We start from the raw sequence: 16,507 nt of genomic DNA on the forward strand, positions 1-16,507 counted from the left end.
TTTATCATTTTAAACTTTCAAGGAGAGTATCAGATAAATAAATCACAGAAGCATCACTCCAGCAGCTCAGCCTCAGCTTGAGCCAGCAGCGCCTCTCAGTGGCCATGACCTCACATCACAGCTGAACGAATGGCTCCTTAACACAGAATAGACACTGTAAACACTGAATTAAAAAGAGAAAATGCAAAGCATGGGAGAATAAGATGAAAATATTCTTTATTTAAATCACAGAGATGATGGCAATAGCTTCTTTATTTTTACTGCTGCAATCGTTTTCTTAAATTCCCTCATGGCAGCTATCTGGATTTGAAAATATCATAGGTTTTTACATTTTGCAAAACCACAGACATCAGTGGTGTCCAACTGGTGGGTCACAGTCCAAAAGTGGGTTGCTGGTCCATTCTGAATGGACAGTGAGTGACTTGCAAATGTGTTTAACTTATGGAAAAGCACACTTTATTTTGAAAAATATTGAATTTCCTGCACCGAGCTTTTATTTCAAATAGCAGTTTCTGTTTATTCTTGGGATATGTTTTATTTCTTTTTGATCTAAGCCAACATGTTGTTTACATTTTGTGAAATAAAACTGAAAATAGTGTAATTTATTATGTGTAGACATTGAACTAATGACTAAGGAGAAATCTGGACCCCATGACTGGACCAGTTGGAAACCACTGACATACATTGTAAACTGAAATCTGCTGTAGAGCTCTGCGGGAAGCTGCAGATTCAGCTGATAATTGTTCACCACCACAGAGCGACGGCCCTTTTTGCATTCTCATTTTATATGTTAATAACTATTGATTATAGCTTTTTAAGTTTCTTGTTCCTTGAAATGTTTACTGCAACTAATGTTTCCAGTAAAAAGGATAAGTGACTTACCACTGATTGGAGCAAACAAAACAAATTAACTCCCACTCTAACAAGAAAATGGGCTAACTTGAACACAATGTCAGGCTAAATGACTGTGACACACGAATATTTAATGTGATAAAGGACACGGTGTCAGATTCGAAGCAAAGTTTTCAGGGCTTTAAACTAAAAAAAAGGAGTAAAAATAAGTGTCTTTTGATGGATCCTAATGGTGTGCAGAGACACAGAAAACAACACAAGGAAAACAAAACAGAGACTTGTTCAAAACAGTCTATCAAATCAAATTTATTGAATTTTAAAGGGGTGCTCTGAATTCACAAGTTGCAGCTACAGTACATAACTCCTCTCATGTCAATAGTTTTAAGCTATTTCGTAAAACAGTCCAGTCTCTTTTCAAATTTCAGAAATTTCCTCAAAAAAAGGTCACGCTACTAAAAAAAAAAGAGACGGATGCATCAAATCTGATATATATATATATGTATGAAAAATTAGAATGCTATCAAAAATAATGTGGGGCAGGAAGTGTTAAAGGTTGTGAAGGTGCTGCATTTAAATCAGTTAAACGCCAAATGGCAGAACAGTGAGTGATATGGACAGCAGGTCAAGATTCAAATCTCCAAAATGTACAAATCCACCAAAACCGACAGATGAAAAAGTCTAAAACAACAGAGACACAGCAAACAAATTCACAAAATATCTATACTTTAAAGAGCTTCAACCTCAAATAATGAAGGTCCATTTAGAAAAAAACATTATGGGATTTGATTGATAATTTTAAAACATAAATTAAATGCTACAAAATATGAAATGCTAAAAAATATTAGTATAAAGGCCTTAATTTCAACAGAATCAAAGGACAAACATTCTCATTCTAGTAATTTTAAATAGTTTCAACCAGTTCAAATATTTTAAAACAATGAGACGTTCTTGATGATTGTAGTGAACACCGAATTCTCCTAAAGGATATGGTAATAATCATGATAAATACAGCCACAACCTGTAAACACCACCTGCCATCTTAGCTCTTTTACACTTACTTTTGTGGGTTATCACAAATAGATTTTTCACAAGGCACTGGAGACTAAATTTGGTTCGCTGTCCACAGATCAAAATCAGTCCCAGCACCACAGTTATTTTTGCAGTGCTTAAAATCCAAGCTCATCCAAAATCTGTACGATAAAAGGTCTCAAAGTCGATTTTTGTGCAGGTCATCAGCCTAATGCTGCATTCACATCATATCAGAAGAAACCAAACGACTAAAAGCTGTAGTAAGACCCAAATGAAAAAAAGCTGATTTGCTTGAACTACCGATCTATGCATTTTCTGCTGTTTCAAACATTTCCAACTGAAACAATTAAGGTAACGAAAAACCTTGCAAACAATTATTTATCCTGCTTGGAATAACTACTAATGCCAGGATCAGACTACACAATATTTATGCATTTTGAGATGGTCACTGTATTAAGATTAAACAGTCAAAGGTTAATGAATGATAATGAACCAAGAACCCGAGGCCAATAGCTTGCCATTCATATGTATGTGATGGAAAAAGAGGTCTTTCCTGTTCTGTCTGAGAGCACCAAAACAAAATATTTCATAACAAATGAGTTCACTTCTTTGTCTTGTGCATGGAGGAGTGATCTGTGCTTCTATGGGTCACCATCATTGTTGTAAATGTTGACAAACTAGGTCAGAAATGGTAAAAAATAAATAAATCTTTCCATCAGTGCATTGTTCTGCTTTCCAGATTCTACGACAAACTACACGGGGCAAAAAGAGCAATTGACTCATTAATGTTCCCAAGTACATTATTGTGTAGTCTGATCCCTGCACAACGATGTTAAAGTTACTCTCCATCCATCAGCTCTTATTTACATCCAACGTGACATGAACTTGGCAATGGCCCACATTTTTTTAAACCCATTCTAGCTTTAAAACCTTTATTAAGCTTTGACCACTATCTAGTGGGAATCTAACACACCAACCATCAACCCACCCAAACCCGGCACTGCCCAGGAAAAAGAGACCAGCCCAGAATTGATGTGTGAATACAAAGCAGCAAACTTATACAAAAAAGTGTAGTGATGCACGATGTTGGCTTTCTTGCCGATATCCAACATACTGACGGCTCATTTGGCCTATAACCAATATTGATATCAATATATCCACTTTTTTTTCCCATCACTGTTAAATCTGACAAGTTGATTTACTTAAGAAATTCTCAGAAAACAAACTTCCTTGAAAAATGTAAGCAAATATAACAATTGATCTTTATTTATGTTCACTTTACATCTAATTGTCAAGTTTACTTAAAATGTAGTTATATTCACTCAATTTTGTGAATTTGTTGCAACTTACAAATGACAAGTTCAATCAAATCAATCTTTCTTAGTTTTAGCAACTTCAGTAAACCAAGTTCACAGTACTATTTATCTGCATTCTGATTTCAAACTAGTAAATAGTATTTGTATTTTCTTAAACATGTTAAGAAAACAAACCATGCAGATCTAACTTGATCATTGGCAAAATCCTTTGTCATTAAGTTAAGTCAGACCAACTTGCTTTACTGAAGTTGCTAATACTTAAAAAGAACAAGTTAATTTTACTTGTCATTTTTAAGTTGCAACGACTTAAATAAATACAGCTCAAGTAAACTTGCACATAAAGTAAACACAAATTAAGAATTTTAGGTGTATTTACTTACATTTTTCAAGGAAATCGGTTTCCAAGATTATTTTGAGTAAGATCAATTGTCAGATTTTTCACTAGACCTAGTTTTAGTGATCATCAAGTCTGTACTGTAGTGGGATGAGCATCATATTATGCATACTTTCATCATAACGGCCCACCAGCAGATGGAGACATAACACAACCAATATGCCAAAGTTGCGTTTTAAAATGTCACTGCCCCATGCAGTAGAATTACATGTACTGTGTGAGTAGTGTGCAAGTTAGTGGAGAATCAACTAAAACAGCTCGTAAATCCTCAGGAATCATCCATCAAAAACTGAACAAGTTGGTCACTCTCTGGGCCCCAAAGAATGACGGGAAACTGGAGGGTAGGTGTGTTTTTAAGTGAGAAGTGGGTCACTTAGCTATTAAGACATATCATCTACAGCATTTCTAAATACTGAGAAGCAAATAGATCTATCTTCATATTACTACAGTAACTGTAACTGAAGTGCCTGACAGTCTTTGGTTTACCAACCCTAAAAAAGTTGACGTATCACAAGCCATGTCAGAAAGCATAAATACAAGAAAAATCTATGCGAAAAAAAAAGTCTTTAAAAATATAATATAGAAAAGAAACAGCATACCATTCTAGATGTGATCATCTTCAGAATCAGTCTCACGGTTTCACCATCTTACAATAAACCTCTAAACACACACACAACTGTTAACAACTTCATCAAGCTTCATCAAACCCTGAGCGACGAGGATGAACTTAAGACTTCCGATAATAAGCATCTATCATGTGATAAAAGATAACAGATATGTGTACTCTGCATGCCTTGAACCTTTCTTAATTCTGACTGAGGGATTCACAGATTTAGGATCAGATGCTGTTTGTGTGGCAGTGACCGAGATCCCTAGCGATGAAAATAATGTGGCTTGTCTTCCCTTGGCTATGAAAGTTATAAGAACTGTGAAGTCAAGTCAATGTGGCAAGCTTTGGGCTCATTTCAGATCAGACCGGTAATGGAAACCGTTCTGCAAGTATAGAAATTACATTTGAATTTTGGACACAGTCACATACAAATATATAATTTTGCTTTCTTACCAGAGGGACACCATGTAAAGAACATCTGCTAAAATAAAGAGCAAAAAAAGGGAACTTTTGATGATCAAATCTATGATAATGTCAATGAAAGATAGTGGAATGTCATATTTTCTATATTTATTAAATTATTTCAAAAGTTAAGACTGCTGTTAAAATCTTAATGAAGCTCAAATTTGATCTCCTTCATTTGTCAATCTCACAGTCTCCAAAACTCTGTTAAATTTTACAAACATTAACATGACTGCCTGTCAAATTTGTCAGTTTCAATAACTGTCAAATGGACCTGTCAAAATCAGAGCCCAGGGAAAATGGGAGTTTAAAGTGACGTTCTGAAAATGCAAAAAATGATTCTTGCAAAAGTCAAGGGGGGGCATTTTCTCCAAACTGTCACAACAGACTCGACTTTAGGGTGTTAAGGAGCTGCTATTACACCTCAAATAGTTTTGTGTCTTGATGGTATGAATGCTGTTTAAATTACTTTTTAACCCAAGATAAAGCAAGAATAAAACTCTGGCAAAAAAATGAAAAAAAAATACGTCAAAATGTTGTGATTTAAATAATGCTGAACACCAACTATTTTCTAATCAGTGTCACTCTTGTAAAACGTAATTAAAACAATGCCACATGTCGTTTTTTAAGCATATTTAGTGGTGAGGTCATGGTGGCATGACAACAGAGATGTATCTGAGGGCGGCAGACTACATAAGAGACATGCACAGCTCTAACAGGAAATGCCTGCACAGGCCTACTAATCCCAACTGGTCCTGCCTGTAAACTGCTGAGTGGACAAGCAGATAATCCTGACGACAGATGGCGGCAGAGAGGAGGGAGGAGGGCTCGCTCCGCTCTGCTAAAGCTCTCTGCAACTTTCTATCACTGCAGAGCACATCAGCCAATAGACTGGGATGAGTTAAAGGGAAAGACGGAGCGGAGCATGATGGGAGGATGGAGGAGGGGAGGGAGGAAACATTGGTGATAAGAAGTAGGTGACACACGATTTAAAAAAGGGATAACCTGCAGCTTTTAATCTTAGATACAAAAATAAAAATTGGTTGACTGAAGTGAAAACCATTGGTTTTGACTGCAGTGAAAGTGAGATTAATAATTTAAGTGTAAAAATAACGTAGATGAACATTTTATGAAGGTAAATTAAATGTCTTACAAGTTGGCAAGAGGTCAGAGAGACAACTTTAATTTTATTAACACCACTACAAATCTGGAGACAAGTGGGCGTAGGAAGCTGAGGGTGAGCAGGACGGTAAAAGGGAGAGTCCGGCTGAAAACAGCACAAAGAACCTGGGATGGTTCCAGTAAGAGTGGCCTGGTCAGCAGCAGACAAAAGAGGCCTGCACTCTGCTGGAGTCCAGCCAAACTGAGACAAACAAGCCCATCATTCAGCAGCTCGGCTCTCCTTACTCCCTCATCCTCATGCTGCTCGTCAGCAAACAGGCTGTCAGTCTATCAGCAGGAGGACTCATCACCTTCTCCCCCCACACTGCTGTTCCCACCAGACGTGGAAACCAATGTGTCTGCCATAGTGCAGTGCGGGGCAAAGCAAGACTGCAGAACCCATAATGCAACAGCCCGAACCAGAACTGGAAGAGCCCTCAAGTCACAAGGCTGTCACCTTTTATTCAAAATTTAAGCAATCACCACACGCAACTTCAGCAGACCACAGACTGTATGGGCTGTGGCTGCTGATGCTGTAGCAGCGTAGGGGACAGTTGCAACAGTCCACCTGGCTACATTCATACACTGACAGGGCTACCTGTAAGCATCACATGGCTAATGTTATCTCAACATTATCAACAGGTTGAATGACAACGTTGAGTCATGTTTGTGTTGGTGCAAGTTTGTTGAGGCAATTTAACATATGGCAGCAACAGAAAGTTTGCTGATCGAGCAGGAAGTCGGGACAGTTTAGGATAAGACCGCCAGTGCAAAAAGGATAGAAAGCAGGTATCGTTTGACTCAAAACATTCAGATTCTTATTAGTCTGGGTTACTTCAAACCCTCTGAACCCTCTGCACTACCATGCCTTGTACATCAAGAGGGGGTCTTTTTAAAATGAACTAAACCTTTGTAAACTTTTTGGTCTTTGTTAAAGCAAGACTATGTGACTTGTGAAAGCAGATAATAAAAGAAAAGTTGACTTCAAAAGCAATAAAACGTCACCCTCACACAGTTCAACACGCTCAGGGGAATTGCTTCTACAGCCTTAGTTGGTCTGACATGACCAGTAGCTTAGCGTGGCTGCTGTAAGCTTAAAGTTTAGGTATTGTTGTGTAACTGATATTACTGAGTCCGTTCTGTGACTTTTCTCGACTTGTTTTTCTTTCACATTACGTTTGAGCATTCACAGCAATAGTTACATGGGCTCGCTTTAAGGCAAAGTGACAGAAACTAGCCATCATGACACAAAACCATCTGAGAGAGTTAAGAGTGTAAACATTTTGGATTGGAAACCAAAGATACAAAATTTAGATAAAGGTAAAGCTGTTTGCTGCCTTTAAAAAAATCAGTCGCCTGCCTTACAGTCATGTTATCGACAAAACTTGTGAAGCTTGTTAGCCATGTCAATTCTAATGTAAACTATTTTCGTAAAAGTTGCGTTAAACTTGATTTTTTTGAAAAAGTGACAGCCCTTTAAAGTCACTATCCCAACAGGTAAACTTGGTGCAGTTTGTCAACTGAGCTGCAGTTGTAAACTTCTTGGTGTATACTACAAAAACTGTTACTAATGATATATTTTTTCAGCATTACATGAATGCAAATGAACCAAAAGACTGCTGAGGTAAATTTAAAAGACAAAGAGTTTTTAACTTTTACATGAAATCTAACATCAGACCTTAAGCTGTAGTGTGGGGTCCCAGTAGAAATGTACGGTAGAAATAAAATGTGTGGTCCCAAAAAAATGACATACTAAGCTGTGGATCAACCTGATATGACTTGACATTAGTGTTGTATACATGCACCACAGTCTCTTTTTTGCATAGATTGAATTTGCAGAACATACAAAAAGGCCATAAATGCACACTTAAATCAGTTAGTTCACTATAAAGCTTGAATGCCCAAAGATATTAAGAGTTAAATTAACCTCAGGGACTAGACTGTGTGTGAAACTAACCCTGCTGCATTCTTATGAAAATAATATCTTCTATTTATTCTTTGATGTGAAGAAATAATATTCTTAATAAGATCAAAAGTGAAGTATTCTTTCTCTCTCATAAAAGCCTTTAAGATAAATGTCTTTATGCAACTGTGAATCCAACAAGAACAAAAAAAAAGGTTTTGCACGATAAACAAAAAAATGGTCCTTTCAGGTCTAATTATGTTGATATAGGTTTAAAACTATTTTTGCGATGAAACTAAAACAGGATCTCTAAAAACATTGACTATATACAGCCCTGTGTGAAGTGCTCTATGCAACAGCGAGTACACAAGTGCATATAAATCTGTGGAGCCTCAGGGAAACTTACTGGATGTTATTGATCCATTTCAGGAATAATCATTTCTAATATCTCTCATTTTTTTGTAGCTAAATTGCTCAGAAATTTCAATCCTCTGTGTAAGTTTGCCCTGGTGAGCCAACGCTCACCTTATTGCTCTGACCTTGGCCCTGAGTTCGTCCCACATTAGGCATGTCCCCATCAATCCCCTTCTCTGTGGTCGAAGAGCAGATCTGAGTGACTTAACAGGAGAAAACAAACAACTGCCTCAATAATTAACCATTAGTGACCATCAAAGACTGAGTCATCCCAAGCTGTCCTACATCAGCATCGCAGCGTTTCTATGGCGGCTATAAATGCTCCAGTGTCACCTAAACAGAGTGTGGATTCAAAAGCCGAATCTCTCAGTAGCAAGAAACCTAACTAACCCTGTGAAAGCACGTATGCAAATGATACTGACCTAACAGATATGATAATCCTTGCACTTGGGTGTAAATTAGCCCAAAGAAATGATATTATGTAACATAGGGTCATATTTTATCCCAGCATGGCTTTACATTACTATTCAGTCATTGAGAGCAGCCCTGTTTTCAAGGCGATTCATAGGCGGTCTTGCCTAAATTTTGTAGAATCAACCTTCAATTTAAAAAGCATATTATGGAAAAAATGAAGAATGCTTTCCACAACTTGTTGGTGCCACCATTCTCCAACTTTGACATTGGCGGATATTGCCAAACTGATTTCCTGAAAGCTTTCTTTAAAAAGTATTCCCTAGAAGACCAGTGCAGCATTAAATCCTTGGGGGGTGCACCATGCATACAGAGCTAGCACCCGGTCGAAGGGGATGGCTTCTGGGAGACAAATGGGCCTGAGCCGTAAAAGTGTTCTGGATGTTACAGTGAGGAGAATGGTATTGTTGCAAACTGACGCCATGGTAACATGCTGCATGGGAAGCTACAAACAAAATGAACAGAGGTGAAAAGTCACATTGATGGGGTTTTAACAAATGTAGCTGTTTTTAGCTCTCAAAAGTGAATGAGGTGACGTGTATTCCTGCTAATACTGCCTGAATTTGCATCCCACCCACCATTATTCCTAATCCTTCTCGTCGGTGTGATTAGTGAATGGATGGGATAGGAAACACAACTATTACAATAAAATCATTAAAATAAATACAACCTGTCGTAACAGCCGCTCACACAAACACTGTAACAGACCTTCCAAATCAGCAGAGGCTGTAAACACAATAGGAGTAAGAGATAAGATCAAGTCTTTCCATGGAAGCTCTTCTTCAGTTTCTGGTGCTTTTGCTCCACGTTTCACTCTCTGTGAAGCAAACGTGACCTTTTCATCAGTGCTGTAAATGTTGACAGACGCAGTGTAGCACTTCAACAAGATCCAGGCAAGAGCCAAAATCCCCCAAAAAAAGAGAAATCCCAAATCATTAAACTTCAGTAGTAGAGCTGGGTCGGTGGAGAGGTCCACTTATGCAGCAGATTTTGTAACAGAGGGTTTAAAGTGTGCGGAAAATGCCCAGGAGTTGTGGGACAAGAGCAGGCAGTCCTGGTGTACTACAGTACAATGGTGGGGTTTGAAATGTGTTAAGTCAAACTAGTGCCTTTGCAGAAGTAGTTGCGTTAGTAGCTGAGTGTGCGGCTTGAGCGAGCAATCGTGAACTGGATATCAATCCTCCTTAGAATTGTCAGTGACTGTGGCCGTAGGAGACAAGTCTGGCATGCGGCTACGCCGGTAAAGACGGTAGCCCTTTCGGCAAAGAAGGACAAACCAGTAGACCTGCGGTGCCAGGATGCACGAGTTGCCCAGGTTGGCAGACAGCGGCAGGTGGAAGGGCACGCTGTAAAGCGGGATGCCGTAGTGGCGGCCGTACACCCAGTACATGTAGGGGAAGAGGGCGATGCGGCACATAAAGAAGGTGAGCAGCACCATACCGCCATTGACCTTGTGCAGCCAGCAGTCCTGGAGGCTGAGCTGGTGGAGGAGACATAAGCAAAGAGGGAGGGATAGAAAGGATGTGGACGATGAGAACATTTCAAAATAACACCTAAAGACGCAGTGGAATCAAAAATATGTCATGTTTCCTTGCATTCATTGCTCAGTTATCTCTTGTAAAATGTTCAAATATTTTGATGACTAATGTATTTTTTGTAATTTGGGGCAACAAGCTAACCCGTCTAATCATATATAACCATCTGGCTGTTGCTTGTGGCCCATAGCAGCAAACAGAACTCTTAATTTATCCATTCTCCCATCCTCCTCCTCCCGATCTACAACAAGAGCGCAAAGGTGCAGGTGGAGGCCAAAAGTGTACAGCTCTGCATGGCTTTGCATTTGCTAAGCTAAACCCGTTTTTGAGTGACCCAGTCAAATATAGTGGATGTGATCAAAACCCCCTGTATGTTCTTTTTTACTTAGAAATGCATGACATCATAGATGACCACTGTGACTTTAAGTTGTGAAGGTAGTTTTTTTTAAGCCAAAGTCCACATCAATGGTTTCCAAAGTAGAGTCCAGAAACTGGGTACAGGCATTCATGGTCCCCCGAGGATAAATAATAGTGACTTTGGAGGTTATCTGACACGCCATCTTCCTCCTCCAACACTCATGACTAGACTGCACTTTAGGATTCAAGGTAACACAACATGCAAACATCTTATATTGCCTGGTAACAGCAGCAGTTATCTTCTCTTCAAAGAGAAGCAAAGAGGTGCTGATTCATTTCACTGTGACTCATCATTAAGATTAGCATGCTTACTTTAGACATGCAAGTAACTTTTACCGTGCTAGTACAGTAACGTCTGCATGCTGAACATTAAATGCATGGTCATTAGCTAAAGCTGACAGAAAGAAAAGCCAGATAATATAATAAAAACCTGGCTGATTATACTTTTTAACTGTTGTGTATATAAACAACGGATCTGTTTTGTAACACTGTGAGCCTTGTGTGCTGAAAAAAATAACAAAATATGTGTGCTAAATTCTTCTTGTTTGTTTTTCCTTTGTTTTTATTTTTGTTTTTATATCCTATTGTTGTTTTTTGTTTTATTTTATTAGATTCAATTTGGCATTTTTTTATCATCTTTTTTGCAATATTTTAGATAAAGAATATAGAAAAAAACACTTAGTTTTCTCAGTTTAATGATTTATTTACTAATTACATTTTTAATTACTTGGCTTGAACTGTTACTACTACCTCTTCAGTAGTTTCCAAATTCATGCTAAACACCAAAAAAATCATATGTGACTCTCTGATCTTCTTATCATCTCTGATGTGAAAGACTGTTGTGACCTAAGGTCTACACTCAGAGATCAATGGGAATCAACGCTGCTGTTGAGAGCAGTAAAACTGTCTGTTAGTGCTGATCGAGTCCAAAGGAGGGCAGCAGTTTTTTTTTAAAGACAAAGACGAGCTGATGAGCTTTGCTTTGCTCTTTTTCTCTGCTGACACCAGATGTCAGCAAAGACCTGAAAGCCCACGGTCCACTGATTTCACAGTGAAGCTCTTCTATTCTTAGATTACAGCTTTACTAAAACACGCAGCCTCGGACTGCACAGCTCGAGTGCAGTCGCCAAAGTGCGGGATATTATGCCCGCTGTATGGGTGCGACTAATGAGGGCATTAACTGCTGGTAATGGGTTAAGAGGCAGGGAGAGTAAAGAGTGCCATGGCCTCTTAGCTCTGAATGCTACTGACTGATGTTTTTTTTGTTGTTTTTTGGTGAGCCATGCATTTTAATTATTGATAGCACAGTGACAAGCTACATCCAAAATGAAACAGAGATACTCAGGTTTTTAGATGATGCAAGGCACCACACATCACCCGAGCAGGAAAAATAATTGTATAATGGCTTTAACTAAACCAAGGGTGACAGACAACAGCATCTGTCAGCTGTTTGTATTTCAAAAAATATCCTTGCATTTTTTTTTATACCATGGAAGCAGCATTTCAATCCCTAATGGACCTTTTCAGATAAGGTTTACATATATGGCTTAACTCATTCAAGCAAGAAATTTGCAGTAGAAGTATAGAAAGGTGAATAAATTAAAGGCAGCACTTATAGAACTGGTACTCATGTAATCATGGAAGAACTGCATATATCCCCTAGTTGAATTTTTTTTATACATCAAGGTTTATTTAGCGCAGGTTGCTCATCATGATGCATTATTAGTATTTGGTTTTCCAGTGCAAGTTTCCATTTCCACTGCAACAACATATACACACTGGGCCCAGTGTGGCACACATCTTTTCTGCATGCATGGAAAGCAAGCTGGTATCACACACCTGTCAAGCTTTCCATTCTAGCACAAAAACATCTGCAGTCTACCGTAATAACCGGCGGCAGTTTTAACATCTAAGTCTTACCACAGGGTTTCCACATATTTTCATTGACAACATTTCAAAACTCTACATGATTTTGATGGCCACTTGACCTCTGATTACTCACTTTATTCAGGAGATCTGCTTGTTTATTTTTAAGTCATTTAATGTCAAGTGTTTTATTGCTGTTTAAATGTAATCTGTTGTATGTAAACACTATTATATGGCTATTTAAAACATATGTCTGGTAGCTATTCTATATGGCCTAAATAATAATAATAATGATAATAATAATAACAATAACAATAATAATAATACACCAGACTTATATACTGATTTTCAGAGTCCTTAAACATGTTGTACAAAGGACATCTAAATATATAAGACAATAAAAATAAAAACATCAAAAAAAGAGCAGCCGATTCTTTAATGTAGTCAAAAATAAATAAAATAAAGTGAAGAATAAAACTGAATAGACTCTGCTTGTGAATAAAAACATGGGCTGTCAAAAAACAGTCTAGCGTAGTAAGATAGCTAGACAGGCATGAGAATGTTTGTTAATTACTCACAAAGCAGAAAACACACCATTAAATCAATTTCTCATGTTTTTGGGAGGGCTATTTTCAGATATTATTCTTATTAAAAGCTTATGCATACCATTTTTGAAAGTGCATGTGTTGTGCCTGGTTACATTTTCCACGCTACGATTGTGTAAGTGCTGCTTGTTTACAAATGATTACCCAGCTTAACTATATGGTGGTTGACCTGTGACAAAATAACAGTGGCCGATGTTATAATCATGTTTACTCTGCACACTGAGTTTACATAAAAGCGACAGCATGCGATACATGACAGGTGTATGACTTGTCTGTTTGCGTCTGGTGAGTGCACATGTGTACGCTCTGTCTCACCTGAATAAGTATCTTCCCCAGGGAGACGAAGGGTGTGCTGAGCTCTGTTAGAAACAAGCAGCCAATGAAGAAATCCCCCTGGTCCCTTCTGAAGAACTGTGGAACAGACAAACAGAGCGCACACGCACAGAGTGAGCAAACAAACATAAGCACGGAAAAAAAACACAGCTGACATTCAAGGACAATTTCTGGAACAGTCTCAGTGGAAAAATGCTCAGAGAGGCTTCAAAAGACAGATCAGTTTTTGGACACGCATGTTTCTCAAGGCTGATTCTGACAGACTTGGACTGAAAGTGCCGATGGCCTTTCGTGAATAGTCTTATTTAATACTCTATATATTTTTTGTGTAACTGTTCTGTTAAGAAATGATGTCAGTGTGGATCTGTTATAAGAAGTAGGCCTGGAAAGGATTGGACAGTTTCTCTTTAGTTATCAGTCGACAGCAGCACTTCAGAGACTTGGTGCACCTGAGACATGTCATTGAAACAAAGCTCAGGCCTAAATGGCCAGCTCACCTCACCTGCTGTTGCAAGCTTCTATTCGTATCTTTAATAAATCTGTTGGTACAAAAGCAGGTAATAGTCTTACTATCTTTTTTTCTTTTTTAAGATTTCATTCATTCTTAAAGCATAGGAAAAAATACGAGTTGTGTAAACCATAAGACTGTAAAAAATTTTTGTCTTCATGCCTAACCATCATAGTCTGGTGCATACAAAACACAGGGAATAAGACAAGGATGGTGCATTGGGGGTTGCTTCAGTGTTGTAGGGGCAAAGTACAACCTCAGTCCCCAGCAGGAGCATTTTGTTTGCCTTTAGTACTTGCACTACTGACTGTTCAAAATAAAGGACAAATAACACATCCTTATGCCTTTTTTCCGCTCTACCAAACCATGACTCCTAAACGGATATTGTTCAATACTGACATAAGGATCACATATCACAATTATTTATTAAAGTATTTGTATCAAATCTGGATAAACAGAGCATTGCTTTCACTTCCATGCTGTGCTACATTCTTGCTAATGTAAAAGTCTTTGAATCATAGTAAGACTGCTCCTTATTCACAGTGCATCTCCTAGAAGCAAAACATAAATACATTTGTACAAAAACTCAATTTAACGCCTGGTTACTTGTATGTAAACACGCCCTGTACTCTACTCCACATACGCAATTGCACTGTGCGTGCTTAAATCCTAAATTAGATTTAGGTTTATTAAATTTTAGACCAACACTCTGAGTAAAACCCATTAGTGGATACTAGTATGACAATCTCTGCGTTTTTTGTGCAACTACAAGTACAAAGGCAGATGTCTTACACTGTTGTCTCTGTCTCCACCATTCTTCACTTACAATTTCCACATCAGATTATATATATATATATACATATATATATATGTATGTATGTATTTTTTCTTTAATTATCTATTTTTCCATTCTTATTGTCCATTATTTCTGTTATTTTACACATTTATACGGTGTAATATGCCATTCAGTTACCTATTGTGTAATATTCTTCCACTTACTGTGCAAAAAATATTTATAGGCCATATTTCTATACTTTTGAAATAGATATACTATACACCATTTGTGTATTTCGGTTATTATGTGCAATTATCAAACATGTACATATAATAGTTGTATAAATGAAAGGTTTATATAGTGTATATAGATTTTATATCTATGATTATTTAATTTTCTTTTTATCTCATTTGTATTTTGTAATATCCTATCATTTTTTTTTGCATTCAAACACTTTTTGCATTTTGATTCTGACTCTTGAACTTGCTGTAAAACGTGAATTTCCAAAATGTGGGATTAATGGTCTTATCTTTTTCTGCCACAACTTCAACATGGCAAAAAAACAGGCAGCGTGATTCGAGCCAGGGCTGATGTCCTGTACATAAGTAATGAATGAAGCTTTCAAATATTGACCAGCGGCACAGTGCTGTGTAGTTAGAGAGGCCATCCTAGAATAGGTGAGTCAGTCTAGATGGATAAAGAGACTCCAGACAAAAGACGAGCACTGTCTGGTAGCCTAGCTTGCTGTGTGCTGATGATGAATAAAGCATGAGTGGCTTCAGACGTGGCCCTGCCATCTGCCCATGAAAGAATGAACTGAGACCACATCGGGGAACTTTACACTACACCTAACCGACTACCTGGCTACCTCATCCCATCCCCACCTGTCATGGGTGTGCTCTACTGTTGTCTATGTTTGAGATGCTGTATGAGGCAGAAATTAAAGTTTGCCATGCACATATTTTACCTGTCAAGCACATATTGAACAGTGTATCTCATGGATGCCACTTAGAGAACAGTCAGAGGCCACATAAGGCTTCTTAAAGGGTTGGGTTGTTTTTGGTTTTAATCCTATATTTGTAATTCGAGATGTGGTACAGCTGATCTGAGCTGTAAGCCACAATACACTATTCTAATGCACCACTCCCCTCAACTAGTTTGCCTGCAGCCACTGAAAACAATAGGTGTATTTGTGGTTGCGAGTGTGTAATGCTTACCATCTGTTCAAGTATCTCTTTGAATGTTTTTCTACATGCATTCGCCTGTGTGCAAACTAAGGAAGCATTTACAACATGAGAATCACAGTCGGCCACTAGGTGAAAGCTTGACATGGAGATAAAGTCAGTCTCATGTACAACTGGAGGTGCGGAGTTGGTGGCTTTGGTGGGGTTAACGTCTCAGGTGCTGCATAAAAAGTATCATCATATACAGTATACCTCAGTGAAATGTCAGGAAGGTATGAAGGAATGGGAAAATAGATACCGCCCAAGCCTAGTGAGGGTATCAGTGAATACAGAGTACTAATCTGATACTGGTATTCTCCTTTTCCCAAGTCCAAAATGAAAAATTGAGTCGGAAGCCCGAAATGACAGAATTAATATACATATTAGTGAATTTTTTTGAATGACAGCAAAAAAATACACTATGTAATGTGTAAATCGGTCACATTAAGCAGTGATCTTCTCATATCGCGGCCGATACCAATCTGATGGATGAAATTAGAGCATTTCTACATGCAGCCGTAATTTAGGTTATGTTGGTTCATAGCTCAGCTGGTAAATCAACAGCTGTTGACTTCAGGCTCATTTGTCAATTCACATTATCATCGTACAATAGGCTTTTTTCACAGTGGACAG

General features: G+C 38.1%; 1 protein-coding gene across 1 annotated transcript in view; it reads right to left on the minus strand.

The window, feature by feature from the left end:
* Positions 1-1,142: 1,142 nt before the first annotated feature.
* tlcd3a (TLC domain containing 3A) overlaps positions 1,143-16,507 on the minus strand; it is a 35,264-nt gene continuing 19,899 nt past the window's right edge. The window contains exons 4-5 of the mRNA XM_042499283.2: positions 13,351-13,446; positions 1,143-10,092 (exon numbers count right to left, since the gene is read on the minus strand). Of these exons, the coding sequence (XP_042355217.1) occupies positions 9,787-10,092; positions 13,351-13,446 (402 nt within the window). The 3' untranslated portion in view covers positions 1,143-9,786. The remainder of the gene's footprint in view (positions 10,093-13,350; positions 13,447-16,507) is intronic.

The sequence above is a fragment of the Plectropomus leopardus genome, chromosome 15 (genome assembly GCF_026936395.1).
Source record: "Plectropomus leopardus strain MGB_pleo_1.0 chromosome 15, ASM2693639v1, whole genome shotgun sequence".
Classification (NCBI taxonomy): Eukaryota; Metazoa; Chordata; class Actinopteri; order Perciformes; family Serranidae; genus Plectropomus; species Plectropomus leopardus.